The sequence below is a fragment of the Typopeltis vanoorti genome, chromosome 14, assembly GCF_054136105.1.
Source record: "Typopeltis vanoorti isolate ZY-2024b chromosome 14, IOZ_Tvanoo_1.0, whole genome shotgun sequence".
In the NCBI taxonomy this organism is placed as follows: domain Eukaryota; kingdom Metazoa; phylum Arthropoda; class Arachnida; order Uropygi; family Thelyphonidae; genus Typopeltis; species Typopeltis vanoorti.
The window spans coordinates 31,081,585-31,094,276 of record NC_143562.1 but is presented as its reverse complement, the minus strand read 5'-3'; the positions used below and the strand labels follow the sequence as shown (position 1 = coordinate 31,094,276).

The 12,692-nt window shown below is 34.3% G+C and overlaps 1 protein-coding gene across 7 annotated transcripts in view; it reads left to right on the top strand.

Moving 5' to 3' along the window:
- Nucleotides 1-10,507, top strand: part of LOC150099337 (uncharacterized) — a 58,916-nt gene extending 48,409 nt beyond the window's left edge. For all 7 annotated transcript variants that reach the window (XM_090403362.1, XM_090403363.1, XM_090403368.1 and 4 more), the window contains 2 exons: nt 6,414-6,519; nt 10,159-10,507. In XM_090403362.1, the coding sequence (XP_090259488.1) occupies nt 6,414-6,519; nt 10,159-10,463 (411 nt within the window). In that variant the 3' untranslated portion in view covers nt 10,464-10,507. The remainder of the gene's footprint in view (nt 1-6,413; nt 6,520-10,158) is intronic.
- Nucleotides 10,508-12,692: the final 2,185 nt, after the last annotated feature.

The window sequence follows — 12,692 nt, the reverse complement described above, 5'->3', positions numbered from 1 at the left end:
CTTACTTCCTGTTACAGACCATATAAAAAGTTGGCATCCCTTATCCGCTCTACCAAAGACCAACCACTTCCCCTAGACCTACCTGGTGTATACCAGGTCCCTTGCAGCTGCAAATTGTCCTACTTTGGCCAAACAGGCAGAACAACAAATATCAGGATTTCAGAACACCAAGACTACATCCGGTTTCACCAGTACAGCCGCTCTGGGCTGGCAGACCATGCCTTAGATACCCACCATAAAATTCGTTGGAAGAAGACAAAAATAATCCATCGCAGCAAGTTTAAATACGAAAGATTATTCAAAGAATCTTCAGCAGCTCTAAAAAACGTTCCTAACCTCAACAAATTTGGGTGCATGAAACTGCCCCAAATTTGGGAGACTTTCATTATGAGAACTTCAGCCCAACGGCCAAGACTACCAAATTAGCCCACAAGAGGGCACCATTAGGACTTTAGGAACAAAATTAGTGTCTTAATTTCTTCCTCATTTGCTTTGTTAGTTCCTGTAGTGCAGATACCATATCTTTATGTTCCTGAAGATGACAATGTGACATTGTCGAAATATAGAAGTGATTCATTAAAGTTATCTTTAATTAATTTACTTTATATGCGTTGTTAATTCCGTAAATTAATTACCAGTTAATACTAGGAATAACATACAGTTATGGCGCATGATTACAATGGAATCTCAATATGTGTGTTATAGAAGTAAATTAAATATAACTGAAAAAAAAAAAATATATATATACATATATATATATATATATATACATAAAGATTATTTTACACAATTTTGTATGACAATTTCCCGTGCTTTAGGAATAGTAAGAACGTCGTTGCAGTTTAAATTCGGTTTGTGTAGTAGGACTTCAGCACTTTCTTTATATAAAGATCTGTGTAAAAGTTTAGACTTCTCCCAATGGATCCTATGGTTTGGATTTTTCAACTCCGTGTTGGGAGAGACCAAATTTCAACTCCCAACATGGAGTTCAAAAATCCAAACCATAGGATCCATTGGGAGAAGTCAAAACTTTTACACAGATCTTTATATAAATATGAACGTTTATATAAAGAAAGTGCTGAGGCCCTACTACACAAACCAAATTTAAACTGCAACAACGTTCTTACTATACCTGAAGTATGGGAAATTGTCATACAAAATTGTGTAAAATAATCTTTGTGTGTGTGTGTGTGTGTGTGTGTGTGTGTGTGTGTATACGCAGTAAATCCCCTTTTTTACACTTTTCAGGGGACTGATGGAAAAAAGTCTAAATAGCAGGAAATGTAAAAAAACATTAAAAGATGACTTACTGCTAGTATGTGAGTCTACATACTAGATTACAAAATTTAATAACTGAAAATAAATGAATTTACAATTACTTACATTTATCTATTTAAAAAAATCTTTAATTGTTGATTGTTTTTGCTTTTTGTTTTTTTTGACAGCGCCAGATTACTTTGCATTGAGTTCAATGCTTGACCTGTTTTTTACTATCGTGTTCAAAGTGGACACAGAAAGTCCAAGATCTTTTGCTAAATGCACACGTGTTCCAGCATTCCAATCGATACGTCACAGAATTGCCATTTTTTTTCTTCCGAAATACATTTTTTATCTTTTTTCTCCATGTTACTAACATGGATCATCCACCACCGCAACTTGAAAGCAACTTTCACATGCTAAATTACATAGCAAAAATTCTGCAATATCAATTCATACTGTGATTGAAAAATCACGGTATCACTCATCACTACATTACTGCTACAAGCATGCAAATCACCGCGATGGCAGAAACGAAACTACAGCCGAAAGCAACACCACATGACAGCAGAAATGCGCAGATTTTTGCAGAAATCGATTCGAAAATCAGTATTGCTACCCGAGAAAAAAATGCAAATAACGGGAAATAACGTCCACATCAAGTTGTTAATGGCAGGAAAACAATATATCGTAAATATAGGCCTTGAGACGGGACCAACGGAAAATGACGTAAATTGCAGGAATGTAAAAATGGGGTTTTACTGTATGTGTGTGTGTGTGTGTGTGTGTGTGTGTTTTTATATTTCATTTACTTCTATAACACATTACTGCATGCATATTGAGATTCCATTGTAATCATGTGCCCTAACTGTATGTTCTTCCTAGTATTGTTTGAACTACTGTACTGTTGATGTCCCAAGATACTTGGGATGAAATATTTATGAATTAAATAGTCATTATTGTGGTTAGTATGTGTGTTTTTAGTGATGAATGCACCACAGGTTTTGTTATATTAAAAAAAATATATAAATAAAAAATAAGTTATCTTATCTCATGCAAAAGTGACTTTTTGAAAATCTGATTTTTTTTTTAAATTTTATTCCATAAACTAGACCAGTGGTGGCGAACCTTTTTATGTGCGCATTTATATAAATGCTTTATATCAGGTTCATATTTTGTCACTGTTAGTAATACACACGCCGAATGAGATTCATCAGTCATTCTATTTCTTAAACTGTCTTTTATAAAATTCATTTCGAAAAATAATGACTCGCAAGCATATGCAGAGGAGAAAATTGATAATGTAGCCATCACTAGTTTTTTTAAATAACAAAAGGTTTCAGGAATGGCATTCCAGGTTTTCAATATTTTCTCTTCTGCATTCTTTTTAATTGCACCCAATAATCAATCATTTTCCATTATTTCCAAGTCATTTCTCCAATCAACAAACTTTTGTTTCCATATAGAACTAGATTGAAAATCGATTAATTACATTTCTATATCTTCCAAATTCAGCCACTCGAAAATCTCCAAATTGAGTTTATCTGCTGATGTTGTGTCTGGATGCAAAATAAATTTTGATGTCTCTGTAAATTGCTTGAACTGCGTATGTAAACCTGCCAATGTATAATACAATGAAAACCCAGAACTGAATGTCCGATATGTTTGGTAAATAAATTGACGAACCCATTTTCCTCTCCGGTCATTCTGTGTCAGTAGTAGGAAGGATCTATATCTCTTTCAGCAAGTGCATTTACAACTGTGTCGTAAATATCTATTCCTTTTGTTGTTGTTGCTAATGATGTTAAACTTATCAATTCTTCTTTGATATTATTCCCAACAGAATAACGAATAAAAATTGCTAAACGACTGATCAAGTTATGTCAGTACTCTCATCAAGACAAAGAGAAATTAAACCAGAAGATTTTATATCTATTTTTTGTTGATGAGTTATATTTTTAGACATTTCTATGATTCTATCTTTCACTGTGTTTCTAGCCAAAGGCATATCTTTTATTCTTTGAATAATTTTTTCCTTGTTTTCAAAATCTTCAAAGAGAACTGGTTCGCATTTTAACCATGCTTCTTTTATATATTCCCCATCACTATAAGGTTTCCTGTGTTTGGCAATTACATTTGAGGCAAAAAAACTAGCAGTTATATTTGAACCACTGCTGATAAATTTCATTAGGATTGTTGACTGGATATTCCTATTTTTAATTGCCCAAGCAATAAATTCTTTCTGTTCGTCCTTGCTTTTCTCAAGGAGCAATTTATGGTTTGTATAATAATACTATTTTACCGATGATGTTCTGCACACAACTGTCCCGGAACATAAAACACATATTGCTTTATTGTCTTTGTTAATCATGCCATACTCTAAATTCCACCAGTCCACCAGCTTTGGAACTCTCTGCTACTTGACTGTGATAATTTTCGTTTTCTATTTTTGCCAGCCATGTTCAGTAGAACTGTAACAAAATAACTCAAAACTTAAATCAAATGCATTTTTTATAGTTTCAAAAAAATCAAAATTTTATTATATGCCTAAATTAAATTTTCTTTATCATTCCCATTTACAGTAGCAAAAACAAAACAGTGCACATACTCAACAATAATGCACTTGCCAGTGCTTATTTCTGCCTACTGGCGGATGCTCGGTGCGAAATGCATAATGAACGCACATGCGATTAGAAAAGGGAAAAAGTCAGGGAATCCTAAGGACCAGTCATTCTCAATTCTTTTTCTATAAGACTGTATTTTTACTGTATTAGAGGGCCCATTCCCAACAAACTTACTCGTAAATACCATTCCCATTTTTTTAAAGTTCATACATTAAACTAACGTTTAATGTTGGATTTAATATCCACTTAATTTATATAATTTTGTATCACCGATATGAAGCCTTTTGACTATTTATTTTAGTAAATAAGTATTAATAATTAATTATGGAATAATCATAAAGAGTATTAGTATGCATGTATACGTAGCATGCTGAGAAATATAAAAGTACGCATTTAAATTAGTTATCAATCACAGGACTAATGCTACAATATTAGTTTCCTCAGGCCAACATCATTAAATTAACTTGTGGTAAGTTTCATGACATATCCCATTCTGATCACCAAAAATTTATATTATTCAGTATAAAATTGATTATTGTATTATTAAATTGATTTTAATGATGTTGGTTTGAAAAAAAAAAAAACGTTTGTGAGAAAAACATTTATGCATTGTAACTCATCATAGAAGTCAGCGGAGCAGGGGGAAGCAGTAGAAGGATGTCGACGAACTCTTACCATCGAATATAACTTGCCCTCACGTATAACTGGCACCCCTGATTTCACTTTACGAAAAAAGACATTAAAATGTTTTGCATATATACCTCCCACACAGAAACAACACTCCTTCCCCAACAGTCATTATATACTGTAGATGCAAGAAAAAAAAAATTAGTTTTATTGTATCCCTGAATAAGGTACAGAGGCTTTTGCAGTCGGTGTAATATATTTTCCAACAAATAGTGCAATTAGAGACAACTGGAATAAAAATGGCACTAACTAATGAATCACATGTACCCCTCTCACAGAAACTATATTGTATAGATGCAAGCAAAACCATATATTGCACCGGAAACACAGTATCTAACTAAAACTCTTGTCTAATTTTTCAATTACATGAAATAAGTCTTTGTTTGATTGAATTTGAAATTCTCGATGTCATTATGACAGATCACAAAGGCTTACTTCAAATAAAATTCTACCACGAATTGAAACATGCCATATAATGCTTGTATGAGTTTCCCCAGCTCAAACGCAAACAAGGCAATAAATATCAACCATGGGTTGAAACTTTGTGTGAGTAGAGCCTGCCGGTAATGAGAAGTTCTGTCAGAATGATAAACGACACCCCGTCGTGAATGTCTTAAAACTAAGAAATATATAGTAAATGTTATGACAGATGCTATGGAATTCAGTTGAAGAGAATTAGCATTTCAACTGTCAGGAATAATAATAATAATATGTAAATCGTTGACGTGCCAGCAAAATTCTCGGGCGTGCCACCTCTGGCACGCATGCCATAGGTTCGCCACCGGTGAACTAGACAATCCTGAGAGTACATACATTACTTCTGACTATGCAACTAGGATTAATCATCCTATTAAGTATATATGAATCCAAGGCATATATACTTGGCTATAACAAGCCATTGAGTCTAACATTAAAATAAAAGGAAATCCATTGAACTTTTTCCCATTTTGATGAATATTTTCTCCATTAAAATGCTTATACAATCTATGTGAAAATAGTCCTCAAGCCTGCAGTTAATATCTCCTCATATTCTGATGTTACAGAAAACATGCAAAAGTTGTCCTAGAGAAAAAACAAAAGTTTCAAAGTTTTTGGAAAGTTAAGCAGTCTTACTAATGAACATAGATTGCTCTAGTAGTCTAACTTAGCTTTATTTAAATTTTGTTTATTGAAACATTTTTATCTGAATTCACTGATATCATGTCACATGTTCTATGATGACTGAACGGTTAACACTTTTGCTCTCCAACTGATATGTCATGGGTTTGAAATCCTACTCCAAGCATAGAGGTTTATGAATGATCTTTAAGGGTAGATGATATTCATTGCCTGGTGTGCAACCATCACATTCTACTTATTGGAGATCCTTAAATGGCTTGAAAGTGTTCTATATTTGGACTAGCAAGTTTCCAGTAGAATAAAAAATATGTGTGTCTCAGGTTGAAATTATAAAAAATTAATAAAAAAGTGCCATGCAAAGTAGTTGCCTAGTGATAATTTCTTACTATTGATCATGGTATAAAATTTATATTTTTATTCTGTTACAACAACCATCCCACTCTACTTATTGGAGGTCCTCAAATGGCTTGAAATCATTCTGTGTTGGGACTAGTGAGCTTCAAGTTGACTAAAGGATTCATAAAAAGTGTCATGATAGAAAAAAAATTTTATGTATTTTTAGTAATTTTCTAACATCAGTAATATGAAAAAAAACCATTCTAATGTTCTTGATCTTAATATTTCCTTATTAAGATTAGAATGTTTTCAGTATTCCATTGAAGAATAATAATAATTCAATACTTCATTTCCATTAATTGAAATTCTAATTTATTTTTTATTTTTAAGGGTGTCTGCTATGACTTGGCCAAAGAAAGGGGAATTTCCCATGCAAAGTTGCCTATTGATAATTTCTTATTAATGAAAACCAGGAAAGTTCTTACTATTGATCAAGGTATAACTTTATATTTGTATTGTACAGTTATCTCAAACTAGTTCTCATCAGATGTATCCTATTGATTTTTGTTTAAATCATATCCAAATATATTTGAATTAAAAGTGCCAAGAAATTATATTCTTGGTTTAATCCTTTATCCAAGTTTAAGCAAACAAATTTGCATATAAAGTATTTTCACAACTAGGCTACTTGTACAGAGGCTAATGACTTCACATCAACTGCCTTAGTATTCATATGGAGGGGGCAGCAGGGTTTGTCATTCTGTAAAGCAGCCACTAGGGGCCATGCAATTAACAGACATAATAATAACACTGGCCTCATAGCCCTAGTTGCTTCAGCTGTAAATCCGAGTAAACCAAACCTTAGTATTCCATAATGCATACATTGTACGAGGTCTGACAGAAAAAAACGAGACTGTTCCTGTGTCTCTTTTTATTTAAGAAATTGAGAAAATCAACTATGATCTCCCTCAAAATAGTTCCCTTCTGAGTTGACACACAGCTGCATATGATGCTGCCAAAATTCAAAGCAATTCTGCAGATTCTTTTCTGAAAGACTATTGAGGATCTTAATCGTTTTTTCTTTCACATCTTCTACCAACATAAAATGGTTTCCTTTGAGCACCAACTTGATCTTTGGGAAGAGTTTAGAAGTCGCAGGGAGCCAGGTATAGCGAATAGGATGGGTGCTGAAGCACAGTGATGTCGTTATTAGCTGAAAACTGCTTCATAGACAAAGCATTGTAGACTGCACGTTGTCTTGGTGCAAAATCCAACCGTTTCTCCACAATTCTGGTCATTTCCTTCTCGCGCATTCGTGCAATTTCATCATAACTTCAAGGTATTACTGCTGATATACCATCTGGCCTTTGGGAACCCACTCTGCCATTACAATACCCTGGATATCGAAGAAAACAATCAACATGGCCTTGAACTTCGAATGACTCATGTGCTTTTTTGGTCTTGGAGATGTTGCTGACTTCCACTACATCAATTGTAGTTTGGTGTTTCCGGATCATACATGAATATCCATACATCCTCATACATCCCCTTTCAAACATGTATAACGCTATGCATTATGGGATGAGCTACTACCCAGACTTTTACCTTTATTGTGGTCTCATCAGTGGAAGTCAGACCCAGAAGAGATACCAAAGTTGAAGTAATGCAGAAGTCATATTTCCCATGCATTGTACAAGTAATAAAAAGATGTATCACCTTATTATTAAAACACTGGATCAGAGATAGATATTGAAAGTGATGCTGATGAGATCTTAATAAAGGTTGAAACCAGTCTGGATAGTGGCCGTTCCCATAATGCATAGCATTATACATCCAAAAGGAAGAGTGCTTTGCATTATAGTGTTGTGTCCCAATCTCTTAAACTGTCAACTTTGTGTTCTATACTTCCAATCTTCCCTAAAGAGTCACGTGGTACCTCCAAGACACAAAGGGATTACCTCAGGAGGAGCGAGCCAAAACCTGAGTGGCAAAGTTCTTGAAATCTATCTACTCATAGAGCTCTAGGAATATTTATTTTTTTTGCTGCACCACCTAAAACAGTTAGATTAAGTAAAGTTATCTTAACCAATAAGTGATTTCAAGACATACACAAGTGACTATTGATTTTGCAGTCATGACTCACAATGTAACCTATTCTTCCCCGCTCAGATTGGAACCTTTTACAAGTGGTGCATCGGATTCTAGAATTCAGACACTTAGGTTTAAAAATAAAAAAGGTTTATTAAGCATATTAACACATTTACAATACAATAAACATTCATACTAAATTCCAGTACTAATCAGATAAGATTGCATGTATCCTTAATGAAACAAGAGTATCAAAAACAGCATTCCTAATAAATCATTCACAAAGAAGATTATTCTAGATTAATATTTTTTTCATTAAACATTCATTATATATCTCGTTACTCAGACTAATTCATCTCAGCTTTCTCTAAAGCATACACATTAAATTAACCTGTATATGAGCTAACTCATAACTGGTAATTAGCTTACGGAATTAACAACGCATATAAAGGATATTAATTAAGGCAACTTTAATGAATAACTTCAATATTTCGGCAACGTCACGTTGCCATCTTCAGGAACACAAAAATATGGTATGCGCATGCAGGCACTAACAAAAGCAAATGAGGAAGAAGGCAAGAAACTAATATTGTTCCTAAAGTCATGGTGCCCTCTGGTGGGCTAATTTGGTTGTCTTGGCCGTTGGGCTGAAGTTCTTATAATGTAAGTCTCCCAAATTTGTTGAAGTTTGGAACGTTTTTTAGAGCTGCCGATGATTCCTTGAATAATCTTTCATACTTAAACTTGCTGCGGTGTATCATTTTAGTTTTCTTCCAACGAATTCTACGGTGGGTATCTAAGGCATGGTCTGCCAGCCCAGAGTGGCTGTACTGGTGAGACTGGATGTAATCTTTGTGTTCTGAAATCCTGATATTTGCTGTCCTGCCTGTTTGGCCAAAGTAGGACAATTTGCAGCTGCAAGGGACCTGGTATACACCAGGTAGGTCTAGGGGAAGTGGTTGGTCTTTGGTAGAGTGGATAAGGGATGCCAACTTTTTATATGGTCTATAACAAAAAGTCAGATCATATTTGTCATAGACCATATAAAAAGTTGGCATCCCTTATCCGCTCTACCAAAGACCAACCACTTCCCCTAGACCTACCTGGTGTATACTAGGTCCCTTGCAGCTTTAAAGATCGCTGATTGACTGTAGCAGGTAATTATAAACTCATAGCTGAATTCCCATGAGTGTGTATGCTGCGTGTCACGTGAACAGCGAGTAACCAATAGAATTCAACTTTTTCAGTACGCTACCAGCACCATGCTGTAAATTAACAACGAAAGCATAAATATAGTTTACGACTGATTAGGATCGGATCTAATATTGAAATTGCGACATAAATTTTTATTATTGCAATTATATTAGCAGATTGTTGCATCCATATTGTAACTATATAGTTTACGATTGATTAGGATCGGATCTAACATTGAAATTGCGATATAAATTTTTATTAATGCAATTATATTATAGCAGGTCATTGCATCCATATTGTAACTATAAATGTCGTATGAAAACGAATAAATTGATACCGTATTTACTTGAATATAACTCACACTTTTTTTCCCCCAAAATTAAACCAAAAAATCATGGTGTGTGAGATATGTGGGGATTTTTAGAAACTAAAAGTTTTCAGAAAAAAAACTGAAAATGGGGATGACTTACCAAGAATCTCCTCTTCGTTATAGCTACTTCCGGCTTCGAGAGCGGTTTCCTTGTGTGCATTGTCAAAGTCATTTATCCAAATAGCCTCATCTTCTTTCCCATTATTCCAAGTAAAAATTACAAGTAATTTACAAGATTTTAGATACGTGACTATTGGTAAGGTATATCATTAGCATTCCAGACTTAGATGTTTGCCATCTGAGAACGAACTGCTAAATAGAGAGGATTGTATATTTAATGTTAATTGTAGTATAGATTTTTTTTTCCTCAGTATGAAAAATAGCATTTGTCCTGTACGTGTTTTTATTAGATTTGTATTAGCACATTGATGTTTTAGTATAGTTGATGTTGAATTAATTGATTTGTACATCATTTTCTTTTAGTTTTCCTGATATTATTAAAGAAAACTGAAGGTCTAACTTGGCAGCAAGCATTTATGTGCAATCTTCCAAAGAGGAAAGGGGCTGTGCCGATAGGAGATGAAAAGGACCTTGAAGCTGTTCAAGTGCAAAATTGTGTTTTAAAGGATCCAAATGCAGAAGAAAAGGCTGTAGACAGTTCTGACACACTACAGAAATGCACCATAGAATTTAAAGAATCAAATAATACTGAGGAAGTGGGACATCAAATAATAAACAATAGCTGTAGTGAAGATGTGCTTAATGAACATATAAACAAAGAAAGATAACAAAAATTGTAAATTATGATAAATAAAAGGTTGTGTTTGTTGTATATACTTTATATCTATGTTTATCTATCCACATAAGGCACTTATATAAGATATAAGTTTTGCAACCTTTTGTGTGTGTGTGTGGTTTTTCAGAATTTTCAAAATGTTCAGAACCAAGATCTCAGAACTTTAACTACTGCCACTTACACTTGTCATCTGGAGAATAAAGGAAAAAATCTAAATAAAGCAAAAGCACCTATCATAGTTGCTGTGGGGGAAAATGTGAAGAAAGAATTCAACAAATTACTTCAGTTACTGTTTGAATCCTGTTTTGGGATTATTAAATGTTTGGTTGTTCCATATTCATTTAATTTTCTACTGTTACCTTACACAAAAATATGAAGAGATGGACTTTTGTGAATCATTGGTTTATTTAGCACTCTTGTGAAATAAGTGGTGTTTATCTTTCAATTTTGTTTTTCATGGAATAATTAGTTTTTTATAGTATATAACTGTTCAATCTTGTTGAAATATTGCAGTATTAAAGTGGTACCATAAAATCTGCCAAAAACATCCAAGAACAAACAGCAGCAGCAAGAAGGAATACTAGTCTGAATAATGAGCATCAGAACAAAGAGGCTTGCTCCAATGAACAGAAACATGCCAAACTAATGAGGATATTGAAAATGAATTAATTTTCGAAACCACAAGATTGTAATAGTTATTAGATGGACTACGTAAGAATTAGAAAAAGTTAAGAAGCAATTATAGAGGCGTAGAAGGGTAAGAAAGTTAAGCAGCAGAAAGAAAAACAACAAAGTGCTGAAGCAGGTAATTATAATAAGTACTCCACCCTTAGCCAGCACAGAATAGTTGGCCCATGACTATCAGTGATTTTAATTGGCACCCATGGGAGAACTTAGGCAACCCATGTGTTGTCTAAGTGCCACCATCCAGGAGAAAAAAAAAAACTGTTTGCCTGTACCAAAGATCAACTAACTTGGAAGTCAGTAAAAAAAAAAAAAAAAAAAGTTTAGAAAACATTCCTCTAATCAGCAACTAGAAACAGTCTTCTTTTGGGTGGGCTAGTGCTATGAATGCAAATGTCATTTCCACACAGGTCTTAGAGCTAAATATTCCATCTATACTAAACATCACTTCAAATAAGATATTATACTGATAAGGAATAGTCTTTAATTGATGTTGCATGGTGGGGGAGGGATTGTCTAGAACACACATGGGCAATTCCCAGCTCTCTGCTTCTTTTGATCCAGCCCTAATCTATTTCAGCAAAGTCTGTCTGATTCATGGTGGGAGAAAACATGGTGTGTGCTACTAACTCACATTAAGCTGACGTCATATGACTTGCACAAAACACACTGTTTTCTCCAACCAAGGTCTCTTTCTCACTTTGACTAGCAGCGTGTGTGAACGTGTTACAACGTGTCAGTTCAATACTTGCATTGATGTTAAGTTCTGTTCAGTGCCTGCGTTGATGTTAAGTTCTGTTCAGTGCCTGCGTTGATGTTAAGTTCTGTTCAGTGCCTGCGTTGATGTTGTGTTCTGTTCAGTGCCTGCGGTGTATAAGACAGTTTTGTTTGACAGTTCTGAATATCGCTTATAAATTTGGGACAATGTCAGGGGTTATTGCAAAAAAAAAGAAAAGTAGATGCAGTGAATCATCACTTTCAGGACAACTGGACGGAGGATTATTATTTTATTCTGAATAAAGGTTTGCCTGTATGTTTACTGTGCAACGAATCCATATCCGTCAACAAAGAGTACAACTTGAAGAGACACTTTACTTTGAGACATGCGGATCATCCAAAAATTGATGGACAACTATGAAAAGATGAAATACAGAAGTTGAAGAAGAACTTGGATACCCAGCAGCAAATGTTCAACAAGCAAAGAATGCAGCACCACAGCATTGTCAAAGCCTGCTTTGTGGTAAGCGAAATAATCGCTAAGCATTCCAAGTCATTTGGTGAAGGAGAATTTATCAAAGAATGTCTGCTGGATGTTGCAAGTATAATATGTCCTGAAAAGAAAAAAGACTTCGAGAATATTCGTTTGTCGAGATGTACTGTTGTCCGACGGATAGAAATTATGGCTGATGATATCAAAAAAAGTTTAAAAGAGAAGATTGCTAGATTGGAAGCATTTTCAATTGCTTTGGATGACAGCACCAATGCCTCTGATACAGCACAACTAGCAATATTTATTCGAGGAGTTGATGCGGATTTC